General features: G+C 46.8%; 1 protein-coding gene across 3 annotated transcripts in view; it reads right to left on the bottom strand.

Annotated features, from left to right (window-relative positions):
* Positions 1-4,886: 4,886 nt before the first annotated feature.
* C1QTNF12 (C1q and TNF related 12) overlaps positions 4,887-15,511 on the bottom strand; it is a 28,797-nt gene continuing 18,172 nt past the window's right edge. For all 3 annotated transcript variants that reach the window (XM_074609560.1, XM_074609558.1, XM_074609559.1), the window contains 4 exons: positions 12,873-12,981; positions 12,255-12,345; positions 7,995-8,073; positions 4,887-7,413 (listed from right to left, as the gene is read on the bottom strand). In XM_074609560.1, the coding sequence (XP_074465661.1) occupies positions 7,315-7,413; positions 7,995-8,073; positions 12,255-12,345; positions 12,873-12,981 (378 nt within the window). In that variant the 3' untranslated portion in view covers positions 4,887-7,314. The remainder of the gene's footprint in view (positions 7,414-7,994; positions 8,074-12,254; positions 12,346-12,872; positions 12,982-15,511) is intronic.

The raw sequence follows: 15,511 nt of genomic DNA, 5'->3' as shown, positions 1-15,511 counted from the left end.
ACATATTTTTTTTTTTTTTTAATCAGATCAATACGTCAAGTATTTCTCACAAGTCCTAACGGTAGAGAAGAGGCCTCCACACATGCTGGCACTGCCGGGGGGACACCAGGGCTGTCTCGAACCTCAGCCGGGAAGGGGACACCCTGGAGAGACAGCCCCGGAGAAGCACCTGTGTAACTCTGGAGTCTGCACCGGCCAGTCCTCGCAGAGCCGTCCCCGTCCCCGCACGGCAGAGCTCTGCGCTCCCGTTCAACGCCGTGTAACTTTTGAGCTGGTGTTTCCCACCTTATCTGCATTTGGAGCCTCCGCGTGGGTCGATTAACCCATCCTACGACCAAGGGAAAAGCACGACAGACATTTCGCAAGTGTTTCTTCCATCCCCACCCCCTGCAAGCACATTGATTTGTCTGGGCAATTACAGAAGCACGGATCTGTGCAGCGGAGTTTAAGTGTGTGTATGAGAAAGCTGTGTATTAGGTGGCGACGGTATTGCTGTAATCCTGTCTGCTCCGGCCCTGCTGCGGAAGGAGGCGGGTACAGCTCGCCCCAAACCTCCACGGCAGGTCTGGGGTGGCCCAGGAGGATTTCCATGAAGCCTTCCCTTCTCACCAAGGGAGCAGGCTGTTTCCCTGCAGAAAACATCTGCAAGGGACCCAAACAACGGAGCTGTCGTGCTTCATGGTAAGTTTGGGGTGCTGTACAGTGAAGGCGCAGGGCAGCCAGGTGGGCTGAGTTCACGGTGCCATCTTAATTCCCATCCTCTCCTCAAACCAGGGCGCCAAGCTCCCCTCCGGCACACATCCCGTCTCCTCCTGGCCACCTTCCTCCCCCTTCTCATCCAGCCCTTCAATGCCCGTCCTCAGACGGCCCACGGGGCAGCAGACCCACGCGCAACCCGCCGCACGCCAGCTGTGGCCAGGCAGCTCTCGACACGCGCCATCCCACTTCACAGAAAAATGAGTCACCTTAAAACAGAGCAGGGGAACACCCTGCCCACGGACAGTGACCCCCAAGCCCCTGGCACAAAGGAGCCCAGGGAGAAGCGAGACCCGGCAGCAGCCCAGGGTCTCGTGTCCGTGGACACCTCCAAATTGAGTCCGTGCTGGAGGCAAACCCGGCTCGGGTGCCTCAACACTGGGGTTCGGATTGGGAATTTCCATGTAAAACATAATAAAAGGACAGGTGTTTTGTCCCTGCACACCGAGCCCCTGCAAGATGCAACAAAATCAGCCCCAGCCTGAACGGAAGCTACGGTAACGCTACGTCAGCTGTGCTGGAATATTATGGCCTCAGCAGCAAAGGCGTAAGATCGTTGCCCAAGCATCTTGTACGTCAGGATAAAGGGAGGTAAAACATTAAGAAGGTGAGGTCAGAAGCCATGCTCCAGCAGCTCTCCTAGACCATTCCAGCTTTCCCAAGAGCCACAAGGAAGGAGGCATTTCCAACTCCTACATCCCGTCTATTCTCAGGACTGCCCAGGGCATAGAGGCTATTTTAAACCAGAACAGCTTGCCACAGCAGAAATACAAACACGACACCCTTTCCAAGCCTGGAGATAGAGCAGTCTAAGCAGCAACAAAGAAACACCATTTCCCCCCAAACGCAGAGTGGGGTTACAGGACTGACCAGCAGACGCAGCTCCTCCGCTCCGCAGGGGTCCAGCAGCTCCTCGTCAACGCTATTATTATAAACGCCTCTCCAGCCCTTCACTGCCGGTTATTTATTGGGGGAATCCTGAATGCCAGAAGCTCTGCAGCAGGTGAGCGGTGCTGCCGGAAACGCGGTGCACCTGGATCCCTCACGGCATGGCCTCCCAGCCGGCATTGGCCCCCGCCTAACCTCAGCACTGCATAAACCTGCCGAGGGACAATCAGCTCTGGAATTGGTGGGGGTCTGATAATTTCTTTCCCCAGATAAGGGCCAGGAGGCAAAGAAATAAAGACTCGAGGTCTTCTTGGTGCTTTGTTCTATTTTTCCAGGGTTATCTCCCCCGCTTTCCGTGGAACCCCCCCCGGATACAGCTCGTTGGAGTCTGCTGTTTGGGCTCTCTACATCGTAGTGATTACAAGACCGAAGTATGTGCTGTTAATTTTTAAATATCATATAGTGTTAATGCTATATGTAGGGCTAATTTTACTCTGCTTTTTTTCCACTACAGTCACCAATTCCGAATGCTTTTTAAATTACCCTTAAGTTTTCCTCGAGGATGAAGCATTTAACTAACATCCTGTCGCTCGCTTCTGTTTGCCGGCGCCTCTCCGAGAAGAGGCCTGGAAAGGGTCTCTCTGTTGGATTTCATCGTTGTCCTCGGGACTGATTTATACCCTACGCCTATTTATAACAGGAGTTTTATACGACAAACTAATCATTTTGCTTGCCGGTTAATAGCCCGCCATTCAAGGGGAGTTTACGTGTGCCGGGCTCTCTCCTCTGGAGTGAGGAAAGGCAGGCGATCCGCTGCTAATCCAACGTAAATACCCCCGGAGTCAGGCTGGAACGTGGCATCCAAATCGTTTACAAAAACGTGAAATTTGAATAGAGCTTAAAACCTCATAACCTGTCAGCTCCCAGCCAGAGAAAATACTCAGCGAGCGCCCGCAACGGGAATCTCGGTGCCTGGGAGATGGCTTGGATTTGTCTGGAGCGGAGAGAGCGGGGGTGCGAAGGGGACGAGCCTGGCACTGTGGAGGAAGCTGTGCTCAGCCCCGACTCTAACAAAGCCTGTCCGAGGGCTACTTCAAGGCCAGCGTGAATGAAATAGAAAGAATTCACTGCAAATTCCATGTCTGAAGGGCTGCTCCAGCGCTGCACCGTGCCCTTGGGAGCCAGTTAGGGTGGTGGTAAACACGGGGACAGCGAAAAGCAGCGGGATCAGGACAACCCAGCCATCCATGTAGCTCAAAGGACAAAAGTTTATAGCGGCCATGCCAGCAGAAACACACCTGAAAGGTCAACCCTGCAGTCAAGCCCTGAGCTAGACCAAACACCTGGGATACTCCGGGATGAAGCATTTCTGCCAGGTTTCCCACCAGCCCCTGGGCTCTCCCTCAGGCTCACGAGCCACAGCTACCAGCTGGTTTCGTGAGGACCCCCAGCACAGAAGGAGCCAAAAACCTCGCAGCAATGCTACCTGGCTGACACCTTTGAGACGAGGGCAGAGGCGTGCTCCAGAAACAGGAGGCTCCGACACTTACCATCACACCAGGCAAGGAACTGTAGCTTGAAGCCAGACGCTTTTTATCTGGACTCTGTTTAGAATAAGGAATTACGAGTGAAGATAATCGCTTTTATAGACATTGTAATCAGCAGTCAGTGCTCACCCTGGGATGGTTTGGTTTATGGTTGGCATCTTGGAATCAAGAAGCTCTCAGACGGGAAAAATCCATGTGAGTGATCTCAAACCCCTGGAGTGTGAACACACCTCCCTCGGAGAGAGGGGCCGGGAGGACGATGAGTGAGCAAGGGCATGGAGGCGGCAAAGATGCAGTAAATGTTAACTGACCCCTGTGGGGTGTCACAATAACCTTTTAGAAAGTGCCCTTGAGCTAATACATAGCACCTGGACAGAGTTACGGCTGCAAATACAAGTTATTAACGTTGGAAACTTTTTGAAGGTGATTCTGTGGCAAAGGTTTCTGTGAAGAACTCAAAGGCGAGGGTAAGAAAAACTTGTTCCGGTAAGAAGAGATGGACTTTCCTTCACCTCCAGTTTCCCTGGAACCCTTAGAAATTGTAAATAAAAAAAAAAATATCACGACTGTTTGTGTTTCCTATTCTGCTTGGACCTCAATAGTGGGGTGCCCCCATGGTATCCTCCTGCCTCAGTTCAGACAGATACTGCACTGAACGTGCCAGAACAACCCAGAAATAAATAAAAACCGGCTGTGTAATTTGTGCCTCTTCTAGATTTCTCCCCTTGCATGCCACAAACAGCCATTGCCACTGGGTGGGATTAACACGCTTGGCCATTAAACCACAGGCTCAAGCACATGGGTTTTATTTTGTTATAAACAACTTCTTCACGCTGAACTCAGTTCTCCGAGTTCTTAAGTTTTCCTGGACTATAAACTGGATGACTGCAGAGGAGCACTGAGACTTCGCTCGGCACACCATTAATCTCCTGGCTCTCCGAAGAGCACGGAAGCCGCGCGGAGCGTTTGTCTCAGCCCCAGCCCAGCCAGGAGCCTGGTGCCCACATCAGTCAGGAGTTTTGTGCACCTCACCACCAGCCGCCCCGTCCCAGCTGGATTCTTGGCTCTTTCAACCCAGTCCGCCCCAGCTTACCGCTGGATGGACGATCTCACGCTGGCTGGAGCTCCAGGGTACAACTGCAGCCTGGTAGTATTCAGAGCTAAAAGACTCTTTAAAAAAATAAAATAATAAAGGGACTCTTTTGGCTAAAACACCTCGGTGATGCACGGGAAAGCTTTTTAAGGGACAACGCTCTGTCCTGAGGATAAAAAGAGCTGATCAAAACCCCGTGAGCTTTCCAGCGGTGACACAGAACTCAGGACAAGTCGAGAGACGCGATGTCCATTTTCTCTGCTAATTTGGCGGCTTTCCCCAGCGCTGCCCCAGTCTGACACGAGCCGTCCAGAGAGACACCAGAGACAGATGTTTACTTCTCTCTGACGGCGTCCACAGGAAAATCACTGCCCCTGCCCAGGGAGATTCGAGCCTTCACTGTTTAGGCTGCGTCTTCCTCCGGGCTGTCTGACACCAGGGAAACGCCCGCCGGGACAGCACTCCTTGGATAAATACGGGAGAAAGGTATGAAGACATTAAACAGGTATAAAGACACTAAACAATTCATCTCCTACTAAGAAGATCATAAGTGCAAAACACGGCAAAGAAGGGGAAAAAAAGTCACAAATCCCAAAAAAGCGTCTGACAAACATTTTTAGTTCTACAACAAAATAAATACTTTAACTCTGATTTAGCAAGAACAGTGAGACTTGGTTCAAAAAAACCAAACAACCCTATAGATATAACAACATATGCTGAAGGTCACAACACTTTGATTATGTTGCTGGAAGTCATGCACAAAACAGCCCAATTTATTACAAGTATTCACACAGTACAAAGTACAGTCTAGAAATACATGCGGGGATAGAGGCCACTTCCCTGACTACACTTACTCCATCAAACCCCGTGTGCTTATTGATGGGGTTTAGTGAGATTCACGCGTGGTTTATGCTTTGTGAAGCTCTAGAAGTGACTACTGTTGCTCCTTGCTCTGCCTTTCAGTAGCTGTGGGCTCCCCTCTACCAGGGGAGCACCCCGTTTATTCTTAAAAGCACATTCTCCCCAGAGTGTGCCAGAAAAAAAACCCCTAGGGATTCTGGGATGTATTGTGGAGCAAGAATGAATATACCGACATCAATAGCTGCTGTTTCAGCCAGCATGAATATACCAACATCGACAGCTGCTGTTTCAGACGGTTCCACAGGTCCAGTTAGAACAACCGCATTCCACTGACTAGAAGGTGGAATTCACCTGGGTTCCCTTGCGTAGCAGCATTACTTGATGAGTCCCTGTGCCCTCTCCTTCCTCCTCCAATAGGTATCACTTTAATATGTTCTTCACAAAGGAAAAAATACCATTGAGTACCCTTAAAGGTCTGTCTCAAGGTATTTATAATGGAGATGAAAAAAAAACCCAACAGTTTCAGCCACGCGGGTTTTACAGCAGATTTCTCCACAGCCCTTGAAACAAGACATCTTTGCGTACCACCAACCTCAACAGCAGCGTTACTGGAGTCGTAGAAACACCACACATTGATCCACCTGACCAAGAGACCCAGCAACAGGTGACATTTTTTTTCATGCCTCCTGCTGTCCCCAGCAGTCTGTGTTTTCATCGCATAAAGATAGTGTAGTTGATCAAAAATGGCAACACTATACAGGGATATCTTCCATTCGCTGCAAACGGTCAAGAACAAGCATCTGGACATTTTTTTGGGCCTTGCTACCATCTATTTATGCCACTGTTACACAACCATTGCCTCAGCTAAGTTGAGCCAATAAAAGGGCCAGGTGTCTGTTGAAAGGGAAAGTTACAGAGCTACATTAAATGAGCGTGGGTTTTTTTAATCACAAGGATATTACCACATCGTGGGTAACACCTTAACCCCGTGAAATGTCAACACCCTTTTACTTTATTAAAATGAGTTTATAGCCTGGAGCTATATGCAAAGCTGCTTTGAGGGCTCAATCTCACACACTTGCATTTGCAAATAGATTTGTAGAAATACAGAAAACATTCACTGGACGGTCTTTGACGGCACTTTCAGCCCCTAAGGAAAGCGCAGAGATTCCCTCTGACCCTGGCCACCTGACGGCAGTAAGCCTTGCCTCGTGTTTTCTTTCCTTATTTTACTGCAGTTCAACAAGCCCCGAAGAGGTGACACAGCTGATCCGAGGCCGCTACCCTCACTGTCTTCGCCAGGTTTTCGACAACCAGTGTAATGCATTTGACGCATTTACAAATGATTAAACGGCGCCCAAGAGGAGCCTGGTTACATGACGCAGTCCCAACCCACATGTATGTCTTACTAAAACATAAGAACATAAGTAAGGGAGTTCATGCTAGAAGTGGTGCCATTGGCCTTACTTTTTCATAAAAACAAAACTGCACGGGCAGCGAGGTATTCAGCTTCATCAATAAGATCAAGGAAATACTTAGATATAAAGAACCACAATTAAAGAGTTCAGGCCTCAGGTTCCCATCTTTGAAGCAGGCATTGTCTGAGAATTCAACATGCTTCTTGTCAAATATATCTAATTTTGAACATGAGAGAGGGCCTATACCGTTTACAATTGTATGGAAAAAAAAAAAGCAGTTTTGCTGGCAAATCCTTGTCTCCTTCCTCCACAACACATAAAATATAGTCACTATTTTACTTCCCCTTTCAATCCTTCATTTACAAACGCAAACACCCCACAATCAATCCCAAAAGACATGCTGATTACAAGTGCTATTGTGAAATAAAGTTATAACGTAACAAATTCCAAATCTCAGTGTATTGTTTAGTGAGCATCCGGTGAAGCACAACTTAAATATTACAGAGTTTGTTTCTGAATTATAAAAGTATATTTTTCTTCATGATGAATGAACTGGTGTGGACCTTGAGAAGCAGTAGCCTCTGAAAGCAAGCTGAAGTATCTGTGAAAGGACAGGCTCTTTGCTTGTTTAAAAAGATGCCAACAGTTACAGGAAGCAGTCTTCAAGAGGCAAAGTAAAGGTTTCTTCAGTCCAATATACACTGCAAGGCTCTAATTCATATCCTTCCCTGCGACACCGCTGCAGACGATGTTATGCGCCCATTAACATGCCCATGAAATCGGATCCGTTCTGAATGGTGATGGGAGCTCCAGCGCTGTTGTCCACAAATATGGAGGTGTACTGGCCAGCCTGCGGAGAGAACAAGAGGGAAAGGAAAATGCCTGACACTTCATCCCAGCGTAAAAGGAGGAAAAAAAAAAATGCATTTCACCACCATGAACTAAGCACAGAAGCCTCCTGCCTTTTTCTGTGGCTCCTGCGAGCAGGATCTGACCACACATTTTTATGGCAGCGCTACAGCTTTGACTCAGTGGAAGAAACTCTCTGTAGTGAAACTGTGTTATAGGTTTATTCCTTAACTAGATCCTTACTGCACTAGCATCTTTTTGGGTGACCAGTCAAGTGGCCACCTGTGCTTCAGATTCCCTTCCATGAAATGGGAAATACAACCACCATCTTGACAATGCAAAGGGAGATCTGAGAAGGAAGAATATTTACTGCCATTTCTTAGGGGGAAGGTTACTTTTGCTTTTGTTCCTGTTCCTGCCACTCTCAAGTCACCTCAGGTAAGGCATTTAACTTCATTAACCTTAGAAAGAAAGTTAATAAAAACTTCCCCACCTCCTGGTGAGAGTTCAGCCTTGCCAGTAAATAACTCCACAGCCTGCCAAGCAAACCAGTACGGTGATTCCCAGTCTGCATGGGCTTACCTGCAGCTGCAATAAGCCATGTACATAGATAGTGAAGATTTTGCTGTTACTTTCCAGACCAGCAATGACTTCCAAAGACCTAAACAGTAGCAAAAGAAAAACAAACAGGTTAAACACCTAAGGCAGTCAACAACAGTTGTACATGGAATGACAATAGTCTTGTGACTTCCCTGGAAAGAGGACCTGGTGGTTCTAGTACCCAACTGTACTTGGTTCTAGCAGTAATCGGCTGCCGTGAGAAGAGAACAGTAGACCCTCGTCCTCACTGCAGCGTCTAGTGGAAGACCTACAGAGCATACAGGATTGTCAACGCAAAACTCAGCTGCAGGCAGGAACCGGGAGCCACTTTCTCTCACAGCGGCCTTTCTCAAGGTCCCGTAGTTTCTATCCCCCACCCTTGAAGAGGCGCTAAACACGCCCTTTAGCTTTATCTACGTATCAGTTATCCCAGTTTGTTGACCACAATAGCTTATACTGTTGTGATTCTTCGAAGAGCTAGCTACATGCATCCTGCCAGTAACAGCTCATCCATTTTCACGGTGTGAAAGGCCTGTTTCACCTTAAAAATGTATGTAGTCAGCCTATGCAAGAAAGAACATATTCTGCATCTGAAAAGTGTTTTGGGAGGACAGGATCAGGGGTCACAGACAAGCCGAAAAAATAAATAAACTGCGCTTCAGTTAAAAATCAAGGGAGAGCTCCATATCACCCCCTCAAGCACTGTTCTTTTCTAATATCATGCTCTAATAGCCATTATATTCCTCGCAGTAGCAAGATGTAGGACAGCTGCTCTCCGTGGCATCCTCTGTTTACAGAACCCTAACTCAGGTCCTTCGTACAGGACTCAGAGCGGAAGGAGGTGCCTGAGACATCAACAATCAGAACAACCCAGTTCCAAAGCAATATGAAAGCACAAAGCTCCATGCCTGGCTGGTTCTTCTGAATTCTGCCTAGACGGTGGATCTAGTTGTTTTCCCAAGAAAACCAACCCCTTTCCTCCCTTTTTTTCCATGAAGTGGTGGTGACGAAAGCTGGCAAGTGCAAACGTGCAGTTTCCAGCCCCCTTGCAAGGAAATAATATGCATAAAAGGTAGGGGCAATTTGGCCCAGAGAGAGCAAGCCACTTGGCACCACCTTGATTGAAGAGCTCAGTCTGTGTGTCATATCCTGCCAAAAGCCTAACTGGGGTGGGAACTTCCCACCATTAATCTCTTCTACTCCAACTGTCTCCTTGCCTCCGAGTTTCCATCTCTCTCAGCCGAAAGCCCTCGGGGCTCTTTCAGCTCCCTCAAATGAATGACTGTGTACGCTGACATCCCCAGGAAATTCCACAAGCACGGGTAGCAGCTCAGCCTGTGCCAGCAGAATGTCTGTCCAGACAGGTTCCCATCCCTCCACCCATCTGCCTTCCACGCCGCAGACCAGTCAAACTCTCCCCCACCATAGGAGAGAGAGGGGTCTCTCATAGAGCCAGTGCTGATGCTGCTTTACTCTCACTGCTGTCCCACTCACTCAACCCAGGGCAGCCTTGCAGGACAACCCATCATAAATTGCGACCCTGGACAACTGATGAAAACTCCAGGTCAGACATCGGAGAGCTTTATCTAAATGGTTAACATCTGGGCCAGTTCTGTCTAAGAAAAGAAAAAAAAAAAAGTTTTTACTGTTACTATTCTTTGGAGAATGTAGCTATAAATTCTTCAGATGGCAAGTTAATCTCAAAACATCCCAATAAACCTGCCTGGGCTCTATGTGACAAAGAGGTTGTTGACACATCCCAGCTAGAACCAGAACAGTTTTCCAGGAGCTTTCAGCTAAAAAGACCTGCAATGAGGAAGGCACAGTAGTTTCCATGTTCCACGGAGAAGCTTCCTGTTCAGATAACTCTTGTGCTTGCATTTACCAGAACAAGGAAGCAAGACTAAAGTCACGCTGAAAGCAATCAGAGACTGACATCCATTCTTTGGGAACATTACTGTAAGGCTGACTGAATGGACAGCAAGGACAGACACTGTCCTTGGAGACAGAAGTGAGCCTTCCAGAAGAAAAACACTTTGTTCTCTCTCAAATGCCTTAATCAAATCAGTTGGGAGCTTGTGGAATCATTAGGAAGAAAAACTCAACACTGTCATTTATGGTTTAAATGGAATTTAGATTTTCTGAATAATTCTGCAACTGAAGACAATGTAGAGTGGAGATCAGGATGGGAGAACAGCTTTTCACTCTTGCAGATCCGTAGGATCAATTTCACTTTTAAATTCTCTTAGGTGGCTTCATAAATCTCACCAACTCATTCACTCAAATCTTTATTGAACCAACCAACTGGCAATATTTTTCCACATCCCAAGGGGGAATATCTTTCCACATCCCAAAAGCATGTAGAAAATAATTCTGTGGAACTTGCTGTCTCTCTTCATGGGGAATCCAAGGGCTAGGGGCATTTCTTGATGAAATTGCTAAGATAAGATTGTTGTAGGTGAAAAGAAAAAAGCACCAATGCTGAAGAAAGAAAAAAACCTGATTACCTGATTCTGACTGGTCTTTGCTATGCAGACTAAGGGACAGGAATAGGGATCTGCGCTGTGCACAGGCAATTTGTCAGAGCTACTCGTAAAAAGGACAGTAACATTCTGCCCTACTCATACCTGTTCCACCCCTGTGATTAAAGGCCTGGGCTGTCCCAAAATCACCCATTGTCAACACGCATCCCAGTTTTCAAGATCAGGCTGAGGTCCATTCTTAGTACGACCTAAAGGAATTCTCACTAGTGCCAGAAATTAAATGTCCCATGATTTCTGCAGTTTGCCAGAATATAAAGTGTACCTTCAAGGGGCAAGAAGTTACACCCCCCTTCTTCTGCTGACATTGTGAGTGCAGCCAGTCTGCCACTGCCTTGCTTTAAGTGCTGCAATCATAAAAGACTGTTATAAAGCAGTCTACAAGGCTGAGGACGTGCCAGTTTGCCAGTTGCTCCGGTCAGCAAGCTCCTTGACTTCCCATCAGTTTACCCTAATGGGTACTCAGATACCAACCAAGTCTTCTCCGCAGTCCAATGAAACCTAAGAGACGTTTATTTATTACATGAGGCTTCATGTGAAATTCACCTGCCTATAAAGCCTCTAAATTGAAATGCCTGTGGAGAAGTCAGTCCTATTTGCAGCATTCTGACTCATGGAACAGGGAAAACGAGGGCTGAAGCGGCCAGTCCAGCAGCAAATTTATGGTTTTGTGGGTTTTAAGTTGCACCTGTGGAGTCGTTTTATGGATATATTTCAGTGGTGCTATTGCAAGGGTGTTGCTACAGCTGCACTGGAAGAGCTGCAGGCAGGGCAGAGCAAATCTGCACAGCCCTGTACAGGCATTTTTTCCTCCCGTGACAAGGGCCGAGCCGCAAGCAGAGGCGGTGGCCACTCTCTGCAAGCAGCATTGCCCTCTGCTGGGTGCAATTCAGCCCAGCCCAGGGGCTCCCCAGCCTCTTCCTCCATGCAAAGCTTGCCAAACCCCTCCTGAGCTGGCCTTCTCTGAGACACAGGGCACCTATACACTGCAGCTGAAAGGACGACAGAGCAAACAAGAGCAGCCAACAGTACGCTGATGTCATGGGCCGCTGCGTAAGGAGCAGCACTTAAGGTTGCCATGACGAAACAAAAGCATTTCTTTAGCGGAGTTTTGCTAATGGATCCCAGCAGAGGAAAATTCAGCACAGTTGTCTGAGCAAGCCCCACGCGTCAGCTGAGGGCTGCGAGAAGGTCTCATGTACCTGTGTGCAAGCCCTGCACTTTCTGCCTCAGGACCCGTTCCCCTCTATTTTCCACCTATTCATTGTCCTCAGCACTCCAACACTTTCATGGCAACGTGAGTGAGAAGCTGTGACCCGTTCAGGATGCAGCTGAAATTATAAAAATAGAGCTAACAACCTCTGGCACAAAATTAAAGTGCTTCTCTGACTCTGTACATTTATGATGATAGCTGAGCATTCAGCGCCTTTAACTATATCCAGTTTCAGCCAACTTCATTCAGAATTCTCTCAACATATGTAATATTCATATATTTAGAGCAATTAGCTTTGAAAGGTTAAAAATCAGAATAAAAAAAACAACACATAAAAGTTAAGGGCCAGATGGAATCACCCTCTTCAGAAAAGTTCTACAAGCAATTACTGTATAAAATTCACTGTTGGTGAACTTGATTTCCACAGTCGGTTGAAACATTGTCCCATCTGAGAAAAATAATTGCCAAGACAGCATTGCAGTAACTCACGTGTATCGGTGGCACAGAGATTCAATGCAGATCAACACTCGGACGTTATCTCTGGCTCGGAGTTGGACTTTACTCTTCAACTCACTGTGGTCTGGGGAAAGCAGTGGAAGAAATACAAGGACTTTTGCAGCATAGCAGACCACCAGTTGCTGGTGTTTGGCTTCACAGAGACACCTGTAACCTTACAACTTTTTAGGAAAGCAACCTGCTGGCTTTGGATTATAAAATACTTAATCACTGAATGTTTAAAATCATAGAATGAATGCACCGGTGATAAAACACAGTCAAAAATGCCTCGATGCAGTTCTACATCATCACGTTGGTTTCTTCTAAAGTCTTTTATGGAAGCCATAACTTACACACATGAATAGATTTGGTCCCTAAACTCATCCTCCATAAGGAGTGTTGATTTGTTTGGTTTGCCTGGAGCAGCCTGCTGTCGCTATCAGTCTGTGAAAGTACCCGGCTCTAAGGAGAGGGGCTTGGTACCAAAGGGAGAGCTCACTGCGAAGGGCTGCCATTGCACGTGCTTCAAATCAAACAGGACCTGGAGTTCTCCAGGACTCCTTCCTGCAACCCTCAAGCAGTACAGAAAAGCCTTTTGTGGACAACACTCACCAATGTGGACATTGGCTGAAAACTGGTAGATGCCGGACACGGGTGCTGTGAAACGTCCTGTTGCCAGATTTAATCCTGTCCCCCGGAGAAACGCTCCTTTGGCCAGAGGCTGTAAGATAAGAAGAGCAGACCCTGAACAAGTCCCCAGCACTCTCAACAATTACTTCTGCCTAGGACAAAGAACAACCTTACGTACATGAGAACAAAGTTGAAACAATTTGCAAGGCTACTGCCTTATCTCCCCAGAACACACCTTCCGGATGGGCGCTCTCAGCGTATGATGCCCACGAAAGGTAAAATGATCAGGATGAGACATGAAGATGCCCATTTTGCTCACTGCCCAACTCTTCTAATTCATCTTGACTCAGACAGTGCTTACTGCATCCCTCTGCTCTGCTGGTCATAGTGGCCTCTGGCCTCCACTGATGTTCTGATATACAAGATCTCCCATTATTTCCCTACCACTCCAAAGGATTTCCTAGATGGGGCCAAGCAGTGCCCCCAGGCTTAAAAAACCTGGAACCTTATACATTGTTTTTGTGATACAAGTACAGAGAAAACACACATGTGTGTCTCCAATTCAGGTCGAAGTCAGATGGCTTTGATAGCGTTAAAGAACAGCTGCCTAGATTCTTACAGGTTCCATATTTAGTTTCATTTTTTCCTAGCCTTGGATTCTACAGAACAGGCAAAAATCTAGTAAAATAGCATGCAGCTTCTCCTCATGGCAAGGAAGCAGTCTGAAGTGAAATGCACAGCAGATTATGTGACTCAGGCTAAAATAAACTCTGCGAGAAATGTTTATTGTTAGTTTTGGCCTGCCTGATATGAATTTGGCTAGAGCTGGGGAGAAGCAGGAGTGGCTTCAATGTGCCAAGAAAGCACATTAGTCAGACTCTGCTTCCACCGCAAGGGCATTCTGTGCAATGTGAACGCATTCCTATGAACGCTGTCCTGAGAGATTTGCCCCACGTTGCTCTTACGGGGCAGACGAGCTGTTCAAATCTGACTCTGTGAGGCACGCACACTGCTATATCCCTAAAACATGCACAAATGCACTGTCGAGTGAGCTCAACGACCCAGCATTCCCGTACACTTTCCAATACTAGATGGCAAAATGGGCCTGAGACACGGTGAACGAATTCTTAGCAGGTGCTCTTACACTAAAAATTATTCACGTACCAGAAGGAAGTTAATTGCCCCCCCATTCTGGCTCATCACAGACAGAAATTGCCAGTTTTCACAGTGCGGGATAGGAATAATTTGTTTAGCTTTCTCTTTGAAAGGAAGTAAGGCTGCAAATATTGGGGTCTGGTGGTGTTTGTTTAGAGAGTTACTACAGGGTAGGAGTGAAATGACTAACCTGCCTTTATCCAGCAAATCCCAGGCAAGGCTCACAAAAGAGTGATTCCCAGTCCTTATTTACCAAGATGTAGCTGTATTTTAAATTTCATAGCACTTTACTAGCAATGTTTTATGTATGCAGATGGTGGTGATAATATATCCATGTGCAACAGCAGTGGCATTTCTCGTAAGATTCCATGTGTACAATGGGAAAACAGTAATAATGAACGGCAGAACAGCTACGCTTCGTACGATGATTTCTAAGTCTCTATATTGATCAACGTGCACTGATGTGTGCCTATGTGCACACATATACACACAAAAGGAGCTCTATTTTCTTTATGTATACACATATGGACAATATAACAGCTAACCTAACAACAAAGACTATGGAAGGAGCTTGATTCTGTTCTTGTGCTATCACTACGCCATCATTTTTGGTACTGCTATTTTTGCTTTACCTCACTGAAAGAGCAGATCCAAGCCCCCCCGTGTGTGCAAAACTGTACTGCGTAGTTAATCCATTCCTTTCTTGTTACAGCTATTAGCAGAATCAGCAACATAATTCCAAAACCACTGACTGAGCATGGAAGGCAATTTTAGGCACCAGTAAATTATCACTGATAAAACATTCCTGTTTCTTCATGCCCTCTGCGGCTTTGTTATTCTTTTGCTCATAGAAACAGACAATGCAGGGAGAGGTTCTCCGGGCAAAACCCCATGCCAATTAGAGCTCCCTGCTGCGTTGCTGCCTCACAGCAGCGCACTCACCTAGCTGCTTCAAGCACTGCAGGGATTTGTATCTGAGAAACTACTTGCAGACAGTTATTTCAGTTAGCAGACCAAAAGCAAACAAACAAGTTAAGTGTCCAGCCATTCTGTACAAACCAAGGTCAGCTTCTCCTCCTCAGTTCAACTCCTATCCCTGCGTCTTCCTCACTCCATAGTTTACTTCTGAGTGGAAAATAGGAACCATGCACAGAGAATTGAGATGTGATCTTTCACCATGAAAAGCACACCTTAGCTTTAAATGATCTGATGCCAGTGATGTTCCTGAGCCCCAGATAAATCCCACTTCCATGGTCAGAGGCTGCAGTTACTTCAGTTCTCACTGTGTAAAGTACCTTGCTGAAAGCTTTTAGAAACCTCAAAGCATGAGATATAGGAGGAAGAGAGAGGTGTGGGGAAAGGAGTATCACGTGTTTCATTCCAGATACTAAGGAAATTGTGAGACCAAGAGAAAGAGAAGGAGGGAATGTTCTTGGAGGAAATTTAGTATGGAAGAATGAGAAAAC

The sequence above is a fragment of the Larus michahellis genome, chromosome 16, assembly GCF_964199755.1.
Source record: "Larus michahellis chromosome 16, bLarMic1.1, whole genome shotgun sequence".
Lineage (NCBI taxonomy): Eukaryota > Metazoa > Chordata > Aves > Charadriiformes > Laridae > Larus > Larus michahellis.
The sequence above is the reverse complement of the archived record's forward strand: the minus strand, read 5'-3'. Positions and strand labels throughout refer to the sequence as shown.